Source organism: Onychostruthus taczanowskii, unplaced genomic scaffold (assembly GCF_017590055.1).
Source record: "Onychostruthus taczanowskii isolate IOZ18803 unplaced genomic scaffold, ASM1759005v1 scaffold16, whole genome shotgun sequence".
NCBI lineage: Eukaryota > Metazoa > Chordata > Aves > Passeriformes > Passeridae > Onychostruthus > Onychostruthus taczanowskii.
Window position 1 is genome coordinate 14,005,588 of NW_024498795.1, and position 25,503 is coordinate 14,031,090.

Genomic DNA, 25,503 nt, shown 5'->3' on the forward strand with positions numbered 1-25,503 from the left:
TTCATCTTCTGACAGGTAGTTGGGACTAGAAGGCTTTCTCTGTTTGGAAAGCATTTCTGGGTCCCCCCTTTTGAGATTTGACTTTTTGAGTCTGGTGAGATTTGAATGAGTGTCTGTGACTGCTATAAAAGAGTGAGTGGTGTATTTTTTTGTATCTTTTGTTTTATGCAGAAATAGACACTAACTCATGGACACTGTTAGGGGATGGGACAGTGTTTACTACCTGTGGTGAAGTGCACATTTGTGAAATGACTGCAGAACCTGGCATCCAAGGCTGCTTTATTGCAAGACAGAAGAGCCACAAGGATATCTGATCAAGGTATCTTCAGGTTTCTTTTAGAATTGGAGAAACAAGCAATAAAAGGGTGCAAAAACTGCATAGTCTGTTCTCCATACAGTGTACATTTGCTCCAGAAATCATGTTTCTTTTGTTTCCTGTTGTGGCTGTATTTGGGAAAAAAAAAAAAAAAAAAAATTCAGGGTGTCTGCAATGAGGAGGCATTTCAATAACGTCAAAACTTCTACTTCCCAGGGAATTGCCAGGCTTACTAGGGTCAAAGCATGGTGGATTTTTTTTTTTTTTTTTTTTTTTTTGTCTCATGAGTAGAGTAGGTCTGTACCGTTTCTTAGATTTCTCAAACTCTAGGTCCACTTTGGGAAGGACCAGTTTTCACCTCTTCATTTTCCAGTTCTAACCAGCCTTATTTTATTGCTAACATTTTTGTGGACATGATCAGAAAAGGGCTAAGAAAGTGAATTTTGCATTTATTGTCTCACCACGACTCACACTGTTAGGAAGTTGAGGGCAAGGAGGGAGAGAGGAGCCATCACTGCCAAATGCATTCTGTGGAGTAGCATTTAATTGTATTTCAAATCTGTGCCTTGAAGTACTCTGTATCAATTTAGAGGCATTCCTCAGCTCTGTGAAGCTGTAGGTTATTTCCCAGGGCTACAGACAGAATACTGTTTTTATGAAATTGCTTAATCTTACGGGGATGTGTAGTCGCTGAGAAAAGTGCCTCTCACTATTACTTTACATTCTTTTTCTATTGTTGTGTTTCTGTCACTCATTTTTTCACTGAATGGCTTGGGTTAGAATAAACCTTAAAGATAGTCTCATTCCAACCCCCTGCCATAAGCAGGGACACCTTCCACCGGACTAGGTTGCTCAAAGCCTCATCCATCCTGGCCTTGAACACTTCCAGGGCTGGGGAACACGCAGCTTTTTTTGGGTAACATGTTCCAGTGTCTCATCACCTGTTTTCCTCTATGTGCATTTCTCTACAGCAGTTCTCATAAATATACACTATCCATTTCCCTCCCACTCCCTTTTCTCTCTTTTAAAGTAGTCATCAATAAAATTGCTATGATTATATTACTTGGCTACTAATTATTGTTTCATATTCCTTGTGTTTTATAAGCTCCTCTGGCTGTGCCCTTAATATGGGGCTGATGTGGGCCGCAGAGGTAAATACAGTAACTAAGAAACTTAGCACAGATAATTTATGGAGTCCCCCAGACATGTTTACTTCTATTGCTAGAGAAGTTTGTTTCTCAGAATGTGCTTGCACTTGGGAAGAATGGGAAATTCTTAGATAAATTTTATTGCTTTTGAACACAAGGCGTTTATTTTGTTGTTTTCTGTAGGGGGAGGATCTGGTGTTAGGTTCTCTGGTTTTGCAGGTATGGACTGAAGAACATGGGATGTTTTTTCTCCAGGGTAACTGCTGTGGCCCTACTGCCATAGAAGGTGAGATTCATATGCTGCCTGTGTTGTGAGACTGATCAAACTTGAGTAGTTTCTTTCATGATTTTTTTTTTTTTTTTTGTCTTTCATAATTCAAACCACCAGAGGGCACTGAGTATTTTTGGGTAGTCTCTAAATAAGCATTTAAGGATGATAATTCAATAAGTGGTTGTACTCCAAAACACTATTAGATACGGAATTAGTCCCCTGATGTTTCATAAAATGCAATAAATCTTTTATGGATTGGGGTTATGGATGGGGGGGGGGGGGGGGGGGGGTGAGGTGGTGACTGGCTGGGGTAATTCCATTCTACGGAAAGGATACTTGCAATTTACTTTAAAATCTTAAAATTATGGGATTACGTATGCTGCTTTATCATCTGTGGCAAGTAAGCAGTGTTGCCCCCTGGACTCCGCTCTGGGAAGAATGGAGTGCTGCTCTGTTCACCAGCGAACATTAAATGTGACACGTTCTCGCAAGCGCCATGTACTTGCAAGACCTCTCCTTGCCCAAGGGCGTTCTCCAGAGTCCTCTCGAGCCTGGGCGCTGTAGTGCAGGCAGGAGGCACACGGGGGCAGCTGGGGACTGATTCGTCCTGTGACAGTGACAAGGGGCTAGTGCTCATTCCTGCCTTTGTGAGACTGCACACTTATCATCGCCTTCGCTTATTCCATCTGCCGCCGTGGCGTGAGGTCTGCCAGGTGCCCCGTGCAGGTGCGCTGCGTTATCCTTTCTTAGCCTTCACAATAGTCAGGAGTTGGGACAGCCCTCTGGCAAGAAGGGAGGAATTATAGCAGCCAAGGCTTATGTTGCCTCGTCTGAGAAAGAATGAAGTCTCCCTGGAGTGTGCTTCTGCAGTGGTGTGATAGTGGCCAGCCACAGCCACTTGAGTAGCTGCAGAGCAGCGACAGTTCGTTCCACACGGCAATCTGATTCATATTTAGCGTGAAACGTGTTTGTGTAAAAACATGCCAGACATGATTCAGCACCCTGGGAGAGGGAGGGAGGTGTGATCCTGTATTAGTAGTTATTTAATTTATGAAATGCTGTTTTCTTACACATACAAAAAATGATGGCTAATGTAGGTCTGAAGTGGCACTGGGCAGGAGGGTGTGCAATGTTATACCCAAGTTTCTGCCATTTGCTTTTTAACCTTGCTTTTAAATTGACCTGTAGCTAAGCAGCACAAGGAAGCTGAAGGTCTGCTTCATTTTCTTGATGAACTCTAAGTGAAAGCAAATCTGCCTTGTTTGCTCCTCTGCAAACAGTTGGAATGCTTGTACTTGATATCTGGTATAATTTTCACTTTTTTTCATTGCATCCCACATGACACTTGCTAGGTTTGTAAACATTGGAGCTTCCTAACTTTAAATATTTAGGTGTTGAACTTGTAGCACTCTGGATTTGATCGAGGGTCTGTTATCTTGCAGGTTTATCTGACAACTCTTATCTTCATTGCTGCTTTCGCCTCATCAGCCAAGGAGATAACACTGCAATAGTATCTCTGTTTGGAAGAGAAACCAAAAAAGTGAACCCAATTTGTGCAAGATAATGCAAGAAGCTTGAGACAGGGCAAGGGACGATCCACTATCTGAGAGTAATAGACCATCCAAGTATCCTCCTGCTCTTTTCACATTTGAACTATAAGCACTGCTGTGAGTGGTTCTGCAAACCAGCACTTTTCATATTATATAATGAATCCATATCACTTGAGGTTGACATTGAAACTTGTGATCAGATAGGTATCCACCCAAATGTCAACGAGCAGTCATGAATCACCATTGTTTGCTGAGCAGTATACAGATGGCAAAATTACCAAAGCATCTCTGCTGCCTTACAGAAGATTAACCAAACTATTCAAATATGAAACTACCTACCAAAAATTCTAAAAAAATCACTATATGTATGGAGCTAATTTTACTTGGGTTTATGGTTCTCAGTAGTTAGCACAAATTGTGTTTGCAATAAAGTTCCTTTGGCTTTTAAAAGAGCATTCTTGCCCTCCTCCACTCATTTTTTCCAATCTCTCTGTCCCCATTACTGTCTCTTCCCAGATTATTACAAAGGTTAGTAGCTTGGCAAAGAAGAGTAAAACAGGTGATGCTTCCCATCTGCATTGGATGATGCCTGATGAATGTTCCTTCTTCTGCAGCAAGGCAGGGGAAAGGCACTGCAGTATCTTTATTGCTGTGCTGTGGAAGAGCCCACATAAAACAGTGCCACTAGGAAGGCAAGATGACATGGTGCCTGTCCCAGGGAACATGCTCTGGGATGCTCTCCATCACTCTGGTGCTTGCAAAGTAAGCTCAGCTGGAGATCCAGGCAGTCACTTGCAATAGATCAGCAGCAAGCTCCACAGCAAGTTCTGATGTCTTTCATTTTCCTTGTTTCTCCTAGCAGCATGAGAATATGAGAGTCTGTGGGGAAAAAATTTAATTGACTGGCAAAAGCTCAGATTTTGCAGGTGTCTCTTATAGTTGTTCAGGGCTCATTAGATATCTTTGTACTCATAAGTCATGAAACATGTTAGAGGCAAAGAATTGCAAGAAAGGAAAAAGCAATCAACCACTTAAAGACTTGTTCATTCTCCTTTGCATGTAACGTTTTTATTTTTCTTCAAGCTCAGAACTTGCAATCAGGATACTGGTGGTCTGCTTGCAGATCAAAATGTTAATGGAAATACCATTCTTGAATTCCATGGATCCCTGACTGTGTCAAGAAAGGACCTGCATTATTTTGGTTGTCATATGTTAAGGAAACTTCTCAGCCTGACCATTAACAAGACTCTTAGGCATCTCAATTTGCAGCTTGCAAGCTGAGCTAGCTTGAGCAGGTGCATTCCTGGTATATATGCCCTGGTAGCTGTGGAACAAAGACTTAGTCTAAGACTGCCATTCTTTTTGTTCTTCCAAAAATGCACACTGTCTATTCAAGTAAGTTGCACTGCTCTTAATTAATTCATCTGAAGTAATAGTTATTTCTTATTGTGGCCCTCAGTCTTGGAGGTATGGTATGGTTGTATTCATCTGGTAAGAAAAATGCAAGGAGTCCTGTAGGACAACCTGAAGAAGATTAAGGGGTAAGTATATTGACAGACAATAAGTCAGTAGTAAGACAAGATGTTTGTCATTGTAGAGAACATGCTCACAAAAGTAGATAAAGTCTGTTGAAAAGATCTTCCATGGTTAGACAGAAAAAAAAACTTCCTTAAAACTGCCCATATGTGAATTACTTTCTTCTCAACATGTATTAAAAAGCCTGTATTAGCTACTTACCGGGTGACACTGAATTTTCTGCCAATTGCTTCTATCTTAAAAGTCCTGATGTTCTGTTATTAGCATAGTATTTATTTTTCCATTGCATCTGGTTTTATTTTACCAGATGACTGGTTGAGGTGTCAAAACTCTGAGTTTATTTAATGAAACAGCAGTGTGTGTTAGCATATCACTTTTGTGCCTTCTCTCTTTGGTGTCACTATATGCCAATTCCCTGCTAATATTTTCTTTAGGTAACTCACTTTTTAGCCAGTCCTGAAAGCAGCAGTGCTCATGACACAGAGGTTCATACAGCCCTTTATCCCTCTATATACTACTGACAAGAATTTGGTGTGAGCTCTTAGTAGTGATTGATACATCTTAGAAGTGGGGATGAGGAACAGAGAGTGCTTGTAGTGATTATTTGCATTTAAAGGGAGCAGGAAAACAGAGTGTTAGACTTTCTTCCAAAATCAAGTAGTAAGACCAAAACTGTACTATTTCTGTTGAGTTCACCATCTATGCAAAGCCCTTCTAAGGCACTGTAATCAAGAAACAATGGATACAGTTTTTCAGTTTTGATCAGTTTTTACCAGTTTTGACAAGACAAGACAATGAAGAAAAGACAATGAAGAAAATCTTACTGTTCAACTGTGGGAACTTGACCCTTAAGTGAAACTATGTATTTGGTCAATTGATGGGAACATAACCTGTGAAAGAAGAACAATATACAATAGAGCTGTTGTTAATATGGAGGTGGTATCATGAGCTGTTATGGCCTCATCTCACATTCTAGCCAAGTGTGAGATGATGTCGTAACTGGAAAAATTCCACTCCAAGAGGAGGAGATATGAGGTGTGGTTCTGGGGTGGAGGGGCTGAAGAGGACAAGATGGCATTTCAATCCAGGGGACTCCCTGAAGTTGCAGTGCCTGCTGCCCCTCCCACCTGAGCACCATGTTCCATCTCCTTCTCTTGCTCAGAGGCTTTCCAAAAAATCCAGGGGTTGGTTTGTATTATTTGGTACTGCATGTAATAAAACCAACTCTGCTTTGCAATCACAGTTGGGTTTCAGGTTTTTTTGTGCATGGGCATCCTCCAGAACCCTTAACATTAATGACAATGAGGATGCCAGGAGAAAAAAAAGTGATGTAAAGAAAGGACAGGGCTTGAGCAGTGGAGCGCATGGTTGCACCAAGAAAGCGAAACACATAGCTGTACTGAGAGACACTGTTCTGTGTGTGTAGCATATGGGAGGTCAAGATTTATTCTGAGTACCCAGCTGTGTATGGGAACTTAGTAATGTTTTTCTGTGTCCAAAGTGTAATCACTGTCATACCCTTGTTGCTGTGTAGTGTATTGTAAACATAGCTCATGTACATTTCAGATTCTGCTCAGAAGAACTCTTAGTCCTTTGCATTTTTTGTGTCTCTGGATGATGTCTCAGATTTATTGCTCTCACTATTTCTGTTGTCGTTATCCTGATGTGAGTGCATTGGTAAAAATGTTTCATAAAAAGGAGCCTCTGGCCATGGCTCCACCAGTGGAGCAACTGGGGTGGACACTGGAACTGTGGAGCACACTGTGGGACAAGCTAGAAATTTGTACAAGTATTGAGCCCAAGCCATGGCTAAAGATCCCATGGGAGTGTTGAAATATTGGGGAAAGTTTGTGCAAACTCCTCAAAAACCCTCTAGAGTGGTTTTGTCGTACTAGATGCATGGCTGAATGTCTGTTATTTGCATACAAAGTCACAGTTGAAAAGAATACAGAGCTTGAAAAACAGACAAACGAGACAAGGGCATACAACAGCTGAGGGCCAATATAATGTTGCAAAGGCAAGTGTTTGTAGCTGCTGCTGCTGCACTGCAATCTGAGATCTCAGTAAGCTAGGCCTATAAGTAAGGTTAAGTTTTAAATTATTAGTTTAAATGCTGTTAAGTGTGATTCTTCTGTTAAATGGTTACAGTTAAGGTATATCTTAAGCTATAGATTAAGTTAGTCATAAGTTAGGTGTTGTTCCTTTGTTAAATTTTTAAGTTTAAAGTGTAAGTTAAAGTACTGTTGAGTGATATTAAGCTTTTAAGCTGTATTCCTTTTTATCCTTGCCTCACTATCCTTTTGTCTCTCCCTCACACACACACAGATAGTTCCTTGTTCGATTCTGCTTTGATTGGCTTTTGTTTGGCTTTGTTTTAACTTGGGGTGCCATAACTGTTCTGTAAGTAGTAGAGTGAATATTGTCAACAAACTTTGTCATGCTGTCACTTAATATTAAATCTAGTTTTTGCTGATACCTTGCTGATGATTCTTTAAGCAATCTCTAACTCTTGTTCATAACCTTGGATGCTGGAGATTGAAAGAAATTCTTGGTGCTAAGCCCAAATTTCTTTTAAAGAGGATGCATTTAAAACTTTTGCGCAGGATACTAATTTGCTAGCCACAGCTACTCAGGGATGTAGTATAAAATACCCCACAGAAAGTGCATAACCAGGGTCTGAGTGTCTGTGGTATGCCTTGTGAGATTATATACAGTGAATGAAGGAGGAAGGAATGAAAGCGGCGATTTTTACTGGGGACACTGACGCTTGGATGCGAAATCCCCGTTCGATACCATGAGAAATAGACTGATTAAGACTGCTCCCCCAGCATATAAAATGCAATAAAGACCCTTTTGATTAATGAAACAGGAAATCCTCTGCATGAGATAATTGAAAAAATGTGGCAGCTAGGTAATCTTGGGGAGTGGAACCCCTGGGGAAGTGCTGGGAATCAAAAAAAACCTGCCAACTGGGCTTTTGACACCACACGGTGGCCACAGGCCAGAATTAAGATTCCAGGAAGAGATGCAGAAATCCAAGCAACTATTCAGGATTTGTTAAAAACAAGTGCTTTTTATATGTTGCTTTCAACCCTGCATTAGTAGCAAGTGGATTTGTAGTGTTAAATTCTGTATACACACAGCACAAGAGCAGCCTTACAAGTTGCTATTTTTTATGTGTTTTTCCAATCAAAGTGTATCATGTAACTTGTGTTTCAGTCTTTTGGAGTGGAGGTTTCGTTATATGAATCTTAAAGCATGTGCTGCATGTTCTGAAGTATGACAGAAAGGAATGTGAGTTTTTTTGCAATAGTGTTGGAGAACTATGCCGAGTAGAACCTACAGAGTGCATACTGGTCTGTGCTATTGTTTGGGAAGGGTTGGTAGTGAGCTATCCACAGAGCTGCCCTCGTGCTTTGGTGTGAACAGACCTAGCTGATTTCCTTCAAAGGGAAACTGGAGAGCAAAGTAGCTAGGTGACCTCCACCTGGGAGGTTGTCAAGGAGCTAAGCACAATGTGAACCTGTCCACTGAGGTCCTGGTGTGATGTAGTTCATCTGATGAAAGATATGATGTCATACTGAGGTATTGCAGGATACAGAGCCGAATATCCAGCTCCTACAGCAGTTTTCTGGAATTGTTAATGCTTCTAATATATATCACCAAGTTTCAATTGGTCTGAAAATTATGACTTTTGCTCTTTCCATAGCCTTGATCATTAGCCTACCACACAATGAAAATAAGGCTCAGAGAAGCACAAGAAAATAAAAAAAACCATTTTCCATAGCTTGATCTAACATTTTAATAATATTACTTTACTTATAATTATTACTTTAAGTAATTTTCATACTTTTTCTATTTTTATGATTTGTAATATTATACTGAACTGCCTTCACTATTGATTTAAAACAAAACTCAGTTAATATTTCTCACCATTGGTGAATAAAACTATTGTTCTGGAAGTTATCTTCCCTTTCCTTCACAGTATATGCCAATGTTGAAACAACACTCACTATTGTCCCTACTGACTCTCCTTTGGTTATCATTGTGGGATGGTTTTGGCACATATGGGCTGGATGCCTTTGGATAAAACTAAAATCCTCCTGATTAAGAGCTTCTTTGTGTAGAGGAAGGATGAGAAAAGCAGAGACATTTTCAGATGTATATAGTTTGTTTTTTAAATTTATTTTACCTTTGTTTCAGTGTAGTTATTCTATAGTTGCACTGTTTTAAACAATAGGAAAATTAACATCCACTCACTTTAGGCATTAGGAACACCACTCCTTCTACTCATATACTCCCCAGTGGAACTATTGAGTCAATTTTGTTTTGGATTGTGCCCTCCTTATCCATTCAAGGTCCTGTGCAGTTTTACTTTTGAGATACAAAGGTATAGTATCAACCCACCGCAGAACCTGGTTCTGTGGCTGCTGAGGTGATAGCAGCAGAAGCAAAGCAAGTTACTATTACCATTCCAGGGGAACAGCACTGGTGCTGAGTACCTGCTCAACACTTCTGTTGGTGGGAGTAACAGGTGGCAGTGGGAGAAGGGGTGGGGAGGTGACTTTTCTTCTGTTTATGCTTTGACAGGGTACCTCAGACTCATACCACCCTTGGAAAAAAATATCTGGGTGACTCTGGCTAAGGTGGCCAGACCTTATGATGCCTTAGCACTGCTAAGAACCCCATTCACAATATGTCTGATCCGTGTCCCTCTCACTGCCCATGAGCTGCAACATTTATGTAACAGCACCCCTGCACCTGTAACCTGTCCAGGTACCGTATTCGGGCAACAACTGTCCCACCTCAGGAAATCCCCCTCTTTACCCCAGAGGAGTTGTGGATTTTAGGCTCCTTGAATGCAGATAGTTGTACCACCTTTAAATTTATTAGCACAAAAAATAGCCTGATAACTTGGTGGGTCAATGCCACCATTGTATTAAAATACTTCATGCTGGTATAATTCAATGACAGCACAGCTAACCCTGAGTTTTAGCACATGTGTGCAACTCCCACAAGGTATCATCTTCATCTGCAGGGACTGAGCCTAGGCCAGAGTGCCAATGGCAATTAAATTTCCATGCACCTTAACTAAACTAACCCTCTTATCTCCAAATATAACTACTTGAGTATGGATCCAATGAAACCAAACTCACCGCTGTCAGAGCATACATGCTTTAAATCCTGGCTACAGAGATACAGCTAAATTCTAGAACACTACCAAGACAATCACTGCCTCTTCATTGGCTCCTGGGGTTGCAAGAGCACAAGCCCTCATGAGCCTGGATGGAGTTAGTTGTTGGTTAGCAAAGTTTAGCAATACTACCAGCACAGCTATATCTGATTTGTTAATTGATGTAGACAGCATTAAACATGCTACACTACAAAATCGAGCAGCAATTGATTTTTAACTTTTAACACATGAGCATTGGTGTGAAGATTTTGATTAGGTATGTTGTATAAACTTAAGTGACCATTCTAACTCCGTCCATGCACAACTACAGGAATTATTGACACTTAGTCAACAACTTGTAGAACACACCAGTTGGAATCTGTTTGCTGGAGGGACATGGGGTTAGAATTGGCTGAAAAACGGATTAGTATTGCTTTGTGCCTTAAGTATTGGGTTTCTATGTATTATTTGTTGTATTTCTAGTTAATATCGTTGAACTGATCTTTAATAGATAGCATGTTGCATTGTACTGTTATATGGTGGAGGTCCTGCCATATTTGATCTGCTGCTGGGCACGTTGGCCAGATAATGAAAAAAAGGCAATGAAGAAATCCTTACTGTCTAACTGGTGGAAATTTGACCCTTAAGAGAAACAATGTGTTGGGAACTCCACCTGAAAGAAGAACTATATACAATGGCGCTGTTGTTTGCACAGAGCTGGTATCATGAGCTATTATGGCCTCATCTCACATTCTAGCCAAGTGTGAGATGATGTCGTAACTGGAAAAATTCCACTCCAAGAGGAGGAGATATGAGGTGTGGTTCTGGGGCAGAGGGGCTGAAGAGGACAAGAGGCCATTTCGATCCAGGGGACTCCCTGAAGGTGCCTGCCTGCCCCTCCCACCTGAGCACCATGTTCCATCTCCTCCTCCTGCTCATCGGCTTTCCAAAAAATCCGGGGGTCGGTATGTATTGTTTGTATTGTTACATCTAGTAAAACCAACTCTGCTTTGCAATCACAGTTGGGTTTCAGGTTTTTTTGTGCATGGGCATCCTCCAGAATCCATACCAATCATCTCCCAGCAGCTGGAGATGACAACATGCAGAATTCAAGGGCTGCTGAACTTGCAGAAGAAATCTTGACAAAAGAGCTTTTTGACCTACCAAACAACACTGATTTCAGAATAGTTGACACCATCACTATTGGTGAGTAGGGAATTATAATATTAAATTGCTTTCATAGGAAAAGACCATACCATTATAAGGACAATAATATCTACAGCTGCTACTTCTCAATGCATCAGCAATGATGTAACAAGTATGGATCTGAGCAGCTATAAATGGCTTAGGTATCCTCATTACTTAGAATCTTTCTTTCTTAGCAGCTCTGATAGTTAAAATAGAATGCAACATGTTAAGAAATCTAAATGCCATTTTTAGTTTTTGTGTTGGTCTATACAAGTAGTTGGTCTGGCAAAGTAAAAGGTTAGCAAAGCCTGACCATACAATTACCACAAGTACCTGCAGTTTAAGCATAAGAAGAAGCTGTGGCAATCCCAGCACTCACTGAGAGCTAGGAAGTAGAAGAGATGGTTAAAGTTGAAAGAAATACCCAAGAGGCACAGACAGTGGTGACAGTACAATGGTACTGACATTTAAAAAATTCATTTGAATGGAATCTTCAAGTAATCCAGGAGGATGCCATTATTTACACTAGTGATAAATGCAGTGTCTCACATATACCAACACTAGAAATAGCTTTGCATTTTCCAAAAGCAGGAAACTGAAATTATGTTGCTGACTGATTTTTTTATGCACACACACATTTCTCATTTTCAATTTCAGTCAAAAAATGTACAATTATTAATATATTAATGTCTTGCCAAGAGTCTTGCTAGTTTTCTGTTGTTCAAAAGGTTTTAGTGCCCTCTTTAGTCTCTGAATCACAGAATGACTGAGGTGGGAAGACACCTCTGGAGATCTAGTTCAATTCCCCTGCAGCAGGTCACTCAGATCTCTGCCTGGTTGTGTTTTGATTGTCATCAAGGAGACAGACTCCACAACTTCTCTGGACCACTTGTTCCAGTGCTCAAAAATACGAGAAGATTTTTTTTTCTTAAATTTAGATGGAATTTCCTGTGTTTCAGTGTGTCTTTCCCCTATATTTCCTTTTTCTTATTTCTATTTCTTCCTGTATTTCAATTTCTCTCCACAACTTTTTCTCCCAGCAGTTCTTAAAAATAATTAAAATGTTTCTGTGAGTTATTGCAATACAGTAATGATGGACTTACTTGACAATGATGTGCTTACTCGACAAGAAAAAAATAGGTAAGGTGAGTTAATAGTTGTTGAGAGGACAAAGGTTTTGATTTATGATATTTACTATCTTAAATACCAACTTGGTGTAAAATTCTGTCCACACAACTGTAGACTGGAGAACAACATGGGCTTGTTTTCTGTGCCTGGGCTTCTAACCTGTCTTCTTCTTCAGGTGGTCTGGACTCTGGTGAGAAAACAAAGAATATATATTCTTTATATGACTAAAAAAATAATCTTAAACAGCTTAAGATGAGCTTGAGAGGAAAAGACTGATTTATTATTTTGCAGAATCAATATAATTCTGTTGTTGTCTGCATGGGAGAGATAAATGATTTCTGCTTCCTGTTTCCTTGGGGTTTTAGTGTTGCTATTTTTCATAGATTTGGCTATATATGGAAAGAGATTACCTAGTGTTCCTCATCTAAGGAAAATGTCCACTAGTATTCAAAGTTGCCAGAACAAAAAGTATGAGGTTAAAATCCAGAACTGAAATTTATTTCAATTGTCCATGTCTGAATGTTTTGACCTTTTTTTGGTTGTTGTTGATTTTTGGGTTTTTGTGGGATTTTTTAGGGTTTTTTTTTTGTGGTTTTATTTTGGTTTGTTTGTTTGTTTGTTTTTGCTACAACACAATATAATTGATATTGGAATTTATGCCTTTTTAGTCACTGAATATACTTGGACATGGCTGTTCCCTGTTTCTCCAATCCAGCTGAAATATTTCAAGTCAAAAAGTAGCAGCTGAGATTTTGATATTACCTATTTTTTTTTTATTGAAATGAAACATTTTGCTCATGTTGGCAGGCTTTGTTGTAAAGGTCAGGAACTTTTTGTGGAGCACAATATAATTAGTTCAGAGAACAAAAATCAAAAGGTTCATGAAAGTTTGTGTCTTTGTATCAGCTGTTCGTATCTTCAGGGTAATCTGCAGAGTAAGGCATTACTTTTTATGACATATACTTTTTTATGACATAAATGCAATAACGTCATCGAAGTTATGCAACATAACTACCTGTGGTAGCCTTGTCTTCTTCCTCTCCACTGACCCATGCTCATACATCTCCCTAAATTAAGCACTCAGCCTCACATTCCAAACTTTGCCGTAGTCCTGCATTTCCCATCTCTCTAATCCCATCCTTCCCTACTATTCCCATTACCTGTGCCCTCCCGCAGTCTTTTGGAAACTCAAACCTCAGTCTTGTTTGGATTCCACTGCAGGCTTTGTTAAAGCCTACGGTAGGTGATATAAGTGTTAATAACATCCAGAAGTTACCTGACATCAAAGTGATTCCTAAAAACCAGCTCCTGGGTGAGAGAGGGCCTCCTGACCAGCAGGGCTAATTATTTCATTTCCATGTGTTCTATGGCCAGGAAGAGCTAATTTCAAATTTCTGGATGCCAATAATAAAATAATATAGTCTGGAGAAATCACTGGTAAATTAGGTGTCTCGTCCAAACTAGATGAGTATATTCCATCTGAATAGATGTCCAGGCTAGGGGAGGCGGATCACCTTACAGTGATGCCATGGCATCATGGTGGTGCCATAGATATTCTTGGCACATAAGAATTATCCATTTGTTTCTTGATTGATTAATGAGTCCCTTTACCTTATTTTTACATGATCACAATAGATGAGATGTTTCGCATCTGTCCAAGATGTGCTTGAATTTTTTGTCAGTTAAATGTGCTCTCACAAGTGGTTTAACCAACCATTACAATGTCTTCATTCACACGTTGTCTGCGTCCAAAAATAGGGACTGATATTAAAAATTATCAGGAATTTGTGTATGTGTAGATTAGACTAAATTAGGTTCGTCTTTGGCACACTTCAGCTAACACAACCTTCCTCTGCACAAGACTATAAACTGTGTGTTTGTTGTGTATTTACAATACTTTCAAAGCCTAGAAATCGCATCATATATTTTGTCAGGCTGGTACTGAGACTGAAATCACTGCCATGTGAATACATGCACACAAGTGATACTTGTGTGCAGAGATGCAGCTTTGGAAACAGAGTATTTTGCTGTGGAGATTCACGGGATGAAAGACCTAGTTTTATTGGTAACACAGTGGAAAGATGTGATAGAAGGGATTCCTTCAGTATAAAACATTTAGTGGCAGTTTTCAGATACTGAGGACCAACCTGGATTTCACTGAATTCCTGCATTTGGTGTTCTCAGTCATGGACTCACATTTTGATTTGTGCACCAAATACATCTCAGTTTGTGAGATTTTGCTGCTGCTGGAGGAGATTTTCCAGACATTACCCAGTTTGTACCTTTAGGAAACTTGTACTTTCTGATTAGTAGATATGGGTACATTGCAGTTTATAGTTATTGGAACTGCAGATTTTTTACTCACTATTAATGGTTATAAGGGGATTCAGGATATATGGGTGTGATTCTTCTCGTCCATCAATACTTTTTAACATAAAATGCAATAATGTGATTTTATTTTTTTAATACTGCAAACATTACTTGTAATTTTTTTTCTTCCAAGAAATCTGTGTGAGTGGGAGTTTTAAAGCTAATGAAGCCTTTAAAACGTGTGTTGCACACTTTGCCCATGTACTTGGAACTTGTTTTACAAGCTCCACCTTCAAAACTTGAATATGTAAATACTGTTTTATGCACACTGATAATAAAACATGCAGGTTGAGTCTATTGACATTTCAGATGTATGGATGGTTTGTCTGAACAAGATATTTGCATTTATTAAGCTGTATGTGTATATAGTTGTGGGGTTTTCTTTCTAAAGTCCTCATCCTTATTTCTCATGTATCAATGTAAACCTGAATTATACCAGTTAATATTGAAATGTGAGATCAATATCAATCTTTCAGCATTTGCATCTGCTCAAGTCTGAACCAGTTTTTCAATGGAGTCAGTCACTTTTCCACAATGATACTGGGTTTCTAAGAGTCACCACACTTAAAACCGGACAAATATAAAAAACATCCAAAAATGCAAAGTGCTGAAACAGGACTGTTTCAGGAGAAATTCAGTCAGAAAACAAATTTTACTCAGTGTTTGCTGTAACTGACCCATCAAGGTCAGATAGACTGACCTTGGTCAGGGTCAGGCTTAGACTGGACAAAGACATATGTGAGTGGTAGTTTGATTGAAAATAGAAAAAGGAAGCAGGAAAAGCTGATTAAAAACTTTGGCTGTTTATAGAACAGTTAGATACTAAATGTTTGCTGTTCCAGCTGATACCAATTAGGAATTATGTTTCTTAAACATAGAAATTATAGCCTACACTTGGTTTGGCAAAAAATGGTTTTCATCTCTTAGGCAATGAGATTAAATGATCAAAATCTGACAAAAACTGTGAAGCAATACCTTGAGTGAATTTTAGTTCAGGTGAATCATAAAATGAGATTCCTGGTCTTTGTATTTACAATATGTTTTTCTTCCATTTGCTGAAGTTTTTAAAGACAGTAATTTCAGATTAAAAATTAATCTTTCATTATGAAGCTAAAATGGGACATTCTGACAATTTCAAAGCTTTCTTTCTGAACCTTGACATTTTATGGGAGGTAGGATTTTTTTTTTTCCGTGTTTGGTTAAAATTTTTATATGGAGTCAGATCTAGGGCTCACAGACGTTTCCCTCAAAATTGTTCCCATCACTATGTGTTGAAACTTAGGTCTAGAAGAACCTGTGCATTTGAATCTCTCTTGAACATTCTGGCCACAGTGTTGTCTTACACATCATACAGATATTAGAGATTACCACAATTAATGTTTCTAGGGACTGCATGGACTTGATTTTTGCTGTTTTTCAGCATTCTGAATTTATGTTGTTCATTACTTCTAGTGGAAGTTGCAGATGCTTATCACACTGGAAAAAGAAGTCCTCCATGCAAAGCTGCATGTACAGAAAATAAATTTTTTATATGGAGAAAGAAACACAGAGGGAAAACTGTGGTAAAAAAAATCCTACACTTTTTTCCAGAATTGCTGTTACATTTATTTTACAATATAAGGATGTTTTTTATCTTCAGTTTGTGAACTTCTATTCAAACATACAAATACTAGACATGCAGGAACGATTCCTTAGAAAGGCTGTTCATGATTTACTTCTTATATGAGAAATAGTCATGTAGTGTTATGTCAACTAGGTTCAAGGCAGTCAAAAAATTAAGTGTCCAGTGAAATAAAAAAAATAAGATTAGATTCTATAGGCATGTTATGGCAAGGAAATTGTGCTATGGATATCTCATCATATGTCACTTTATCTCGTTATGTTCTGTGAATTCTCCATGTTGCAAAGGGAGTGTTTGGGTTGTTATTGCTTCAGGTAAATGGAGTCTAGATAGGGCACTGAACTGGGGTTCAGGTGACCTGGGCTGTGTACCCAGTCCTTCAAACTTCACTGGGTAACACCAGACCACTCATTCTCTCCCCAGTCTTCACATTTGTGATGGGAAGTTCAGCATAGCTTCCATGGGCTCTGCACAGCTGCTGACTAGTAGCAATACTTGATTCCACAGAAGTAGTAGGCGCCTTTTTTTCCCCATTTGTGAAGGACAATTTAGCGCTACCTGAGTTGTGAGAGAAAAGCAGCTGTGAAACCTCCACAGAAGCAGCACTGGCAGAATTACTTCTTGGGCACCCTGAGGTGGGGAGAGCACAAAGCTGCCACAGGAGCAAATACAGATTTCCAGTCAAATGGGGAGGCAGTGGGTGCAGTCAGTCCAACACAAAGCCATGTGCTAAGTGCTGTCAGTTGAGCTTGAATCACATCTCTAACACTGTTGAGAAAGTAACGCGAGCTGCATTTCATTATCTGCCTTTCTAATAATATCTTTTTTTCTTTCCCCTCCCCAGCCTGCTCCAGAGACAACTGGTGAGTTCTGTTTCGAGATCTATTTGTATGCACGGGAGGCAGTCAACAAAACCAGCTGCTCATAAACATCGCTGGGACAGACACAGATTTATAATTACTGTTATTGTTATTGCATTAATTTTCACACTTCATAAAGATAACAGCAAGGGCTAATGTCCTACCTCACTTGTCTTTTTATTTTTCAGAAATAGACGTAGATGGAGGAATTGATCAAGACATCTTCGACATAAATGAAGGTTTTTCAAAATTCAGTCTCAATTTTTAAAAAATAATTTTCATTATAGTAGTCACAGATCAATACCATAACTGAATGTTAATCTCCTCTTCCTTTAGCTTTAGGACTAGACCTTTTTGAGGGAGACATCAAACTTCCTGCGGTGAGTTCAAATAAAAAATACAAAACCAAAAATGTGTCATTGACTTAAATGTAAAGTATCACTGGCGTGGAAATAATAGATGCATCCTGCTCTTACAAACAATAAATGCTGTTTATGTAACATTAAACTGAAGATGATTGGGGATGGAATTCTACAAAATGTCATAAACAGTGAAGGAGTCAACAGCATTTGCAGAAACATTATCCAGCATGAGATCTCATCAGTGATTAGATCAATATTATTAGCTTCTTGTTTCCTTTTTGTACATTGTCTCTTTTAAGAGATTAGGCAGCATTGATCATCATCCAGGCAGATTTGTATAAAAAGAATTCTTTGTTCATCTGTACAATATTCTGAGCCAGGTAAATTTATTGAGCAGCACTGCAAAACCTTCATCCTGTAAGTAGATTGACTAAAACCGATGAAAAATTTAGATCTCTAATACCATATTTTAAGACATCTGGCCAGCATCCTTATCTGATCAATGAAAAAAAATTTACATCTCAAAAATATCTAGTAGGAAACCCCCAATGTGTCTTGCACACTGAAAGTAGTCTGAAAATAGTGTTTCACTCTCCCTTTTGGGAGATACAGGGAATATGTCTCTGAAAGCAAGGACAGCACTTGCTAAAGCACAGAAACAAATGCTCGCATTATGAAATATTATAAAACTATTAATCTCTGTGCAGTTTTCAGGACTTTAGATCTTAATGCTTCCCATAGGAGCGGAAGCTCCTGTGCACATGCATCAAAAGCTTGAGAAATTTCTATGGAGAAATGCAGCAGAAGTTGGAGACACCAGTAGAAGGGCATGAAGGGATTTCAAACCCAAACCTCAGACCTCTGAGTAATCTTTTGAGGTTTTGAACTCATTGTTTTGTTTTATGTCTTACTTGGAATTGTAAGTTTGCTTTAGCGCTACTGTAGTCCCTGATGCTAAATCCTTTTTTACCGAGGACTGCATACTTGTTTTCTTTCTGGATACAGGAACGAAACTCCATCATTGGTGACAACTATCGGTGGCCCCATGTTATCCCTTACGTCCTTGAGGACAGCCTGGGTACAGTATTGCCTTTCACAATGTCTGTATGTTGTGTTGATTGAACTGTTCAACACAGGTTGATAAAGGTCCTGTGGTGTCCTTTCCTCTTTTAATCCAGAGCAGGCCCTTTCCCACAGCAGGAGTGGGGCTGAGCGTGCACAAATGGGATTTATAATCTTGGTATCCGTTCTGGCTCTCACCTCCTTTCTTGAATTATTACCCTGCTACAGCCCAGCAGATTGTTTTGGTTTTGAAATCTTGTATCTGAGATGTGAAACTCTACAAAGCAGAGGTGAAAAGAGGGCACTGAAGATATTTTTAAGGACAGGAAGCTTACCTGGCCATTTATATAATTTACAGCAGTGAGGGCAAAATGGCATTCTGACAGACATTGCCAAGTCCCCCATGTGAGTCAGAGACACATCATAATTTGACCCCATCCTTTATGTTGCATAGTTGAAACTATGCAAGTTGCTTAGAGGAGATAGCACAGATATAATCTGAAAAATTCAAGTCCTGGAGAAATTCGGTGAGGGATCTGTAGCCTGCATTCTGTACTAGGTGAAATGTGAAATCTTAATTTCCTATCTATTTAATACTTGTTCACATAAATATCAAAAAAATAAACAAAAGAATCTACAAAATTAAACCGCCCCCAACAGTATCCTTCTATATACTCATCGTGTCATATTTGATATATAAGTACCAAACAAAAATAACATAGGAGCAAACCAAGAGCAAGATACAGTGTTGCAAGACACTAATTGATGTTTTTTAGGACCCCCTTTGGTTTTAATCCAACAAAAAATCTGTTTATTTTGATCAAAGATTGCTGGAGCAAGAGCTACCCTTGGGACTTGTTCCATATGGATAATTCAGTATTGACAAGAACATTGTTTGCTTTGCAGAAATGAATGCTAAGGGAGTCATCCTCAAGGCATTTGAACAGTATCGACTGAAAACCTGTATTGACTTCAAACCTTGGGAAGGGGAGAAGAATTACATATCTGTGTTCAAAGGAAGTGGGTAAGAGAAGCAATTAAAAATAACTTTCATTATGTTTGCTTTCACACTATTCTCATGACCAGAATTCAACCTAAAACTCATATATCTGGTCATAATTTTACATTTTTGTCATCACCATTTTCTCAGTCCTTTTCAAACTGTCACAGTTTCCAAAAGAGGTATTACCTTAGTAATAATGAACAATTTCTACTGATATTTATTCTTAAATATAAGAAGAAATCAAGTCCTGTAAGAGATATTTCACTGGACATGGTAAAAGATATCAGAAAAAAGGCAATTATGTTCTTGACTGATCTTTGGATATATGGAGTATCACTTTCAGCTGGTCATTCCTAGTATATCTTGGCTTCTAGGGGAAAAGAAAAAACAAGGAGAAATATGATAGTTCTCACTGTGGGACAATGAATTTGTTTGAATGTAACAATGGAAATGAACTTGAACACCTCCACATGAGCATTCAGATAAAAGAGCAATATTTTTAAACTCTGTGCAGCACTGAGATATTTTGCTGATCTTTTACTTTATTTACCTCTTTTGATGAATAGTCATGCTATTTCATCTTAAATATTGCAAAATAAGACTCCAGTAAAGAAGTCAAAATTTCCCCAACTTCTTCCCTTCTAAGACATTCTCTGTCAAAACAGTGCAACAAGAACAAATATATTTTTCACTCCGTGCTGAACCATTTCTCTTATAGAAAAGGAGAACAGGGAGATCTCGATAGCCTGGTGAGGAAATTTGCTTTCAGAAATTAATTTCCTGATATGAGAATGCATTCATAAATGGGAAAAGATTTTCTGATAATAAAAATGTTTCTCTTTCCCTTTGGCTTGTTCTGAGATATTTGTAGGAGATAATTGTTTCAAAATTTCTTTGGTGTCTGGCTCTTTGTATTTGCTGCTGTTCATGCTGTACACATGACACTGAAACTCAGCTCTAAAAGATGTATAATTGGAGACTCAGGGAGCAATGCATTTTCCTGTGCTAATGAGTCCAGCTTTTTGAGCTAAATGGAAAACTCATATAGCTGAATTTTGTAATCCTTCATCCCCTAAAGTATGCATTAAATTTGCTAGTAATTGTACCTGAAAAAGAACCACAATATTTAGCCTACAGCAAGTAGGAGGCCTGTGTGCAATGTTTCATTTATATGTCTATTAAAAATAGATGAGTCATGGTGATGAAGAAGATGAATCCTTCTAGTTGGATACCATATCTTGCCCTCACTGCCTGGTGTGTGGCTTGCCCTGAAGTGTTTCCATCACCTTAGCTGACACATCCACAGCAGAACTTTCTAAAAGATTGGAGCTAAATGGTGCTGTCTCCTGAAAAGGTCCATCCAGTTTCAGTGAGTCATCTTGGGTTGTACAAAGAAATCAGGACTGACCCTGAATGAACTGCTTTCATTTCAAGCCATTCCTTACTTCTGGTGTAATGGGTGTGAGCTGGGTAAACCCATTTTTCCTGTTGTTCCTAATGTTTTGGAGTTTTTAAAATCAATTAGGACTCTTCTATCTGCTGACTAAAGACCTCAACCCAGAGGGTACAGTGCAGAGAGGCACACAAAGTTCCTGGCAACATAAAATTTTACCACTTCAAGTAAAGGTTGATAAATCACATCTTTGCCTTTCTGATCTTGGCTTGCATCTATAAAAAAGAGGAGTGTGGGGAAACTTTTGTGTCAAAAGGATTTGAAGTAAGCCATAAAGTCCTCATCTGGATTACCCTTTTGAATTCAAATGAAGTCAGCCACAAAAGAAGCCAGCTGTCTTTTGTTGTATTTACTGTCCTGTGTAAAAATGTATTTGTAGTCTCTGGTGTATGTACAGAGTGTATCAAGGCCCTGCACAAAGAGCACATTCTTCATCTATCATTCACCTTTGTTACTACCAGTATTATGTTAACTCCTGCCTGAGTGCTGAGCAAAACACATGAGGTATGTAATTGTGAATTACAGAAATGCAGAGTAATCAGGTGTGGCAAGATGTGACTGCAAAGTTCACAGAGGAGTCTGGAAACATGCAATGGATGTGCCATTTCACCTTACTGTTCTCATGAAGAGCAGGATTCATTCAGCAGGAAAACTAACATGGTGTGGTAGAGTCAAATGATTAACAGACCAGAGAGGATGAACATCATCTCTAGTATTTCCACATGGAAAATCAGGTTTTCAGGGAACACTCCTGGGGCCACTTCAGCTCTTTGCCACTGTTGGACGTGGCAAAGGGAATCCATGCAGGAGCAGACTGGCACAGATCCCTGGCTCTCCAGCTTGGTCCTGGTAAGCCAGAATGTCTGTGAGCTGATAATGGTGATACTGTGGGAAGAAAATTAGTAGCAGGACATTAGTATAAAAATGTGCCTGAAATAAGTGGCACACTGCAACTGGTGGCATGTGTCTATTTACAGCCCCAAAAGGGGGATGGTGGGATTAGTCAGAGCAAGTGCTTCCCTGTTCCTCCAGTCTCTGGATAGCTATGCAAGAAGCATTGAGTCACAGGCAGTACAGCTCTCACACACCTGGGGAAAGCTGAGACTTTCCTCTCCTTTCTCCTCTCCAGAAGACACTGCTGACACAGGATTCTATGTGCCCATTGCTCTGGAGTGCCATGTCCCACCCACCTAAGCTTTATTTATAGGATGGCACAGACAGTGTATTTGCTCCCTCTGTGGCTGTTGACTGACAGTGTTGCAGGCAGACCAAAGGCAAGGGGCAGCTGCACCTACTTCTGTTTGGGTGTAAATTTTGCCAAGTGTCTTGGATGTGCCTGCTGTAGCCTGGTGTGCACTGTGCAGCAGCTGTGAAGCCAGAGGTGGCCTTGGTAGGGGGTGGACCCAAGCTTGTGATGGACTTCTGTACAACACAAGAATAAATATGGGGCCTTGTTCAAGGAAAGACCTTGAAATTATGAATGCTACATGTGTTCCTTAACAGGTCTCATGTTGTGATTTTAATGAGTAGTAATCAATAGGCAAGGCCTGTGTTGCTCTGTGGAAAATGAAATACTGGGGAATATGTTGCACTAATAAGTCACAGAGTTTGAAAGCACATGGTGTGCTTGTATTTTTAAATTTCTGGGGTGATAGGACTGCAAATCCTATGGCATATTTTGTGCCCTATTAATTTTATGTACTTCATTGGGTAAGTATTGATTTATTTGCTACATAAAATACCAATTTAAATGTAGCTCTCCGTGCCTGCTAGTTTGTGGACATGGGGTGCCATTTTATTGGCCTGTGCAGATAACTCACTAAATTCTTTCACCCTTTAATAAAAATTTGCAGCACGTCTGCAGTTTTGCTCTTATTTGGGAGTGTGTGAGAGCAGCAAGTGCTCCAGCATGGTAGCTCACCGAGAGGCAGAAAGAAAAGAGCTTGTGAAAAGTACTGTCAAATCCATCAACCTGTCAGAAGGTAAACACAATATGCAGAAGCACACCTTGCCTGGCAGCCACAGCCCCATGCAAAGTGAAAAGCCAAATCAGTACAGAGAAAAGCAGGCAGAGAAGAAAATGTTCATGAACATACTTCTTATGATAGGGACGTGCTCGAAATGTGCTCACAGTCACATATTGTGGTCTAGCTGAAACTTGTTAATTTGCAGTAATTTAATTGCTCGAAATTATGTGCCCACAACTTTTGATGTTCCAGGGAACTAAAGAAATCATCACCAGTTTTCTTTTGTCACAAATAGCTCAACATTTTTCTTCTAATAGAGCCAGAGACAAGGACCTTCTTGTTCATCAAAACAGAGCTAAGTGTCAGAGGAAGGGGTTTGATAAAGAACAGATCCATGGAAAAGTGCTCTCTGTAACAAAATGTGACTTCAATGCTCAGGTTAAAAATATACCTATTGACTAGACTGGTTTTGAGGTTTGCATGGCATGGGGATGGTATGCATCTCACAGAACCCTCTCTCATTTTATGTTAATGCCAGCTGCTGGTCCTCAGTAGGAAACATGCAAGCGGGCTTGCAGCAACTCTCCATTGGAGCCAACTGTGACAGGATTGGGACAGTCCAGCATGAATTCCTGCACGCCCTGGGATTCTGGCATGAGCAGTCACGGTCTGACAGGGATGACTATGTGACCATCATCTGGGACAGGATTCAGTCTGGTCAGTCACTCCTCTGCTTTTCCTCTCAATCTCTGGTGGTAGCAGTTTAGCTGTGGAACATCCCTTCCAGTAGTCAAGCTATTCTCTCACCTGGACTTACTTTTCAAAGCTGGTATATCAATAAATTAGATATAAAGGGACATCTACTTGAAACATAAATTCTCATTTGTTCTTGCTGTTGTAATTCCTTGTGCCAAGACAGTTTTGGAAGCTTTAATGAGAGATCTGAATCCTGTTATGCTACTTGTTGTACCACAGAGCAGCAGAAGAGGATAATTTAGTTTAAATGAATACTCTAAAAATACACTTACTCTAGAAGCTCTTAATGAAATAAAAACAACCAACTCCTCCCCACCCCCCAGTCTGAAAAATCCAGTGTGACCAAAACCAATAGGAAATCTCCAGTGAAAACACTGGTCCTTCTCTTTCTGCCTGTCTGCTACACCTGGTGCCGGCAGCAGAGCTGAGAGAGCAGAGTCTGCAGAGGGTGGGCAGGCAGGAGAGACTTTCAGGGTCTGTGTCACACCAGCAGTTACTTTAGAAATGCAGTCTGTGCATTGTAAATGTTGGTATATTTGGCACAAGCCTGAGAGATGGCACAGAATTCCTCAGGACTTTGCTCTGTCTCTGCCTCTTTAGCTTGTCGTCATCCTCTGTGACTTTCAGACTGTTCAAAAACAAAGTTATATATGCAGACTTGATGTTTTCCTAACATAGGTACAGACAGAAGACTGAAAAACTGGATAAAGATTAAATCTAATGCATTCTTATTTAGTCCTGATCAATAGTCAGGTACATATGCAATTATATATTACAGAAAATTACTTAGACACTGTTATTTGATTTCCATTATATTTTGCTGACTCTTTAGTGACAAGCTCCACTATTGTGAGACATTTGAAACTGCTGCAATTTTTTTTACACTGACCAGAATACAGACACTGTATTTTGACTGATTTAAATCTTGACTTCCCACTGGGTAGTGAGCAACTGGTTCTTTGCTCATACTCCAGAAAACATACGTAAAGCTAAATTCTGGGAGTTTATCTGATGACAACTCTAAATTGTTCATTGTTACCTAAAATGACTATCAATTGAACATCAGAGAATACAGATTAGAAACAGTTGCAAATTACAGTAATTTGAGTACTGAAACACTCTCTCCACTCTTGGGTATCACAAGCCCATCAAAGTTTATAAGCAGTTCCACAGAAAAAAGGTTTTTGGTAGCAAAAACTTTGCTTCATCCAGCAGAAGTCATCAGTGGCTGAAAGAGGAAAGTAAATAGCCCTAGACTGGAAATAAAACTGTTTTACAAAGTACAAGTAAATTACTACAAAAAATATTTTGAGATGTGATAGATTCTCTGTCACTGCAAGTCTTTACATTAAAATTTGATTCCCTTGAGCAACAGACAACCTTTCCTTTCAATTTTGCCATTTAGGTAAAGAACATAATTTCAACAAATACGATGATAAAAGATCAGACTTCCTGAATGTTCCATATGACTACAACTCTGTGATGCACTACAGCAAGACTGCATTCAGGAATGGAACTGAGCCCACCATCATCACCAATATACCAGACTTCATTGATGTCATAGGGCAGCGAATGGATTTCAGCGAGTACGACCTCCAGAAACTGAACCGGCTGTACAACTGCAGTAAGATTCTCCATTTATTTTATATTACCTGAAAGAATAATTTGAAAGAAATGAGGGTGGTACATACACCTTGGACCCATCCAGACACAAGTGAAAGAGATACTAACATATTTGG

General features: G+C 39.3%; 1 protein-coding gene across 1 annotated transcript in view; it reads left to right on the forward strand.

Moving 5' to 3' along the window:
• The first annotated feature begins 12,437 nt into the window (after positions 1-12,437).
• Positions 12,438-25,503, forward strand: part of MEP1B (meprin A subunit beta) — a 39,403-nt gene continuing 26,337 nt past the window's right edge. Inside the window, exons 1-8 of the mRNA XM_041399223.1 lie at positions 12,438-12,500; positions 17,146-17,164; positions 17,350-17,400; positions 17,498-17,539; positions 18,521-18,601; positions 19,492-19,609; positions 23,547-23,725; positions 25,170-25,388. Of these exons, the coding sequence (XP_041255157.1) occupies positions 12,438-12,500; positions 17,146-17,164; positions 17,350-17,400; positions 17,498-17,539; positions 18,521-18,601; positions 19,492-19,609; positions 23,547-23,725; positions 25,170-25,388 (772 nt within the window). The remainder of the gene's footprint in view (positions 12,501-17,145; positions 17,165-17,349; positions 17,401-17,497; positions 17,540-18,520; positions 18,602-19,491; positions 19,610-23,546; positions 23,726-25,169; positions 25,389-25,503) is intronic.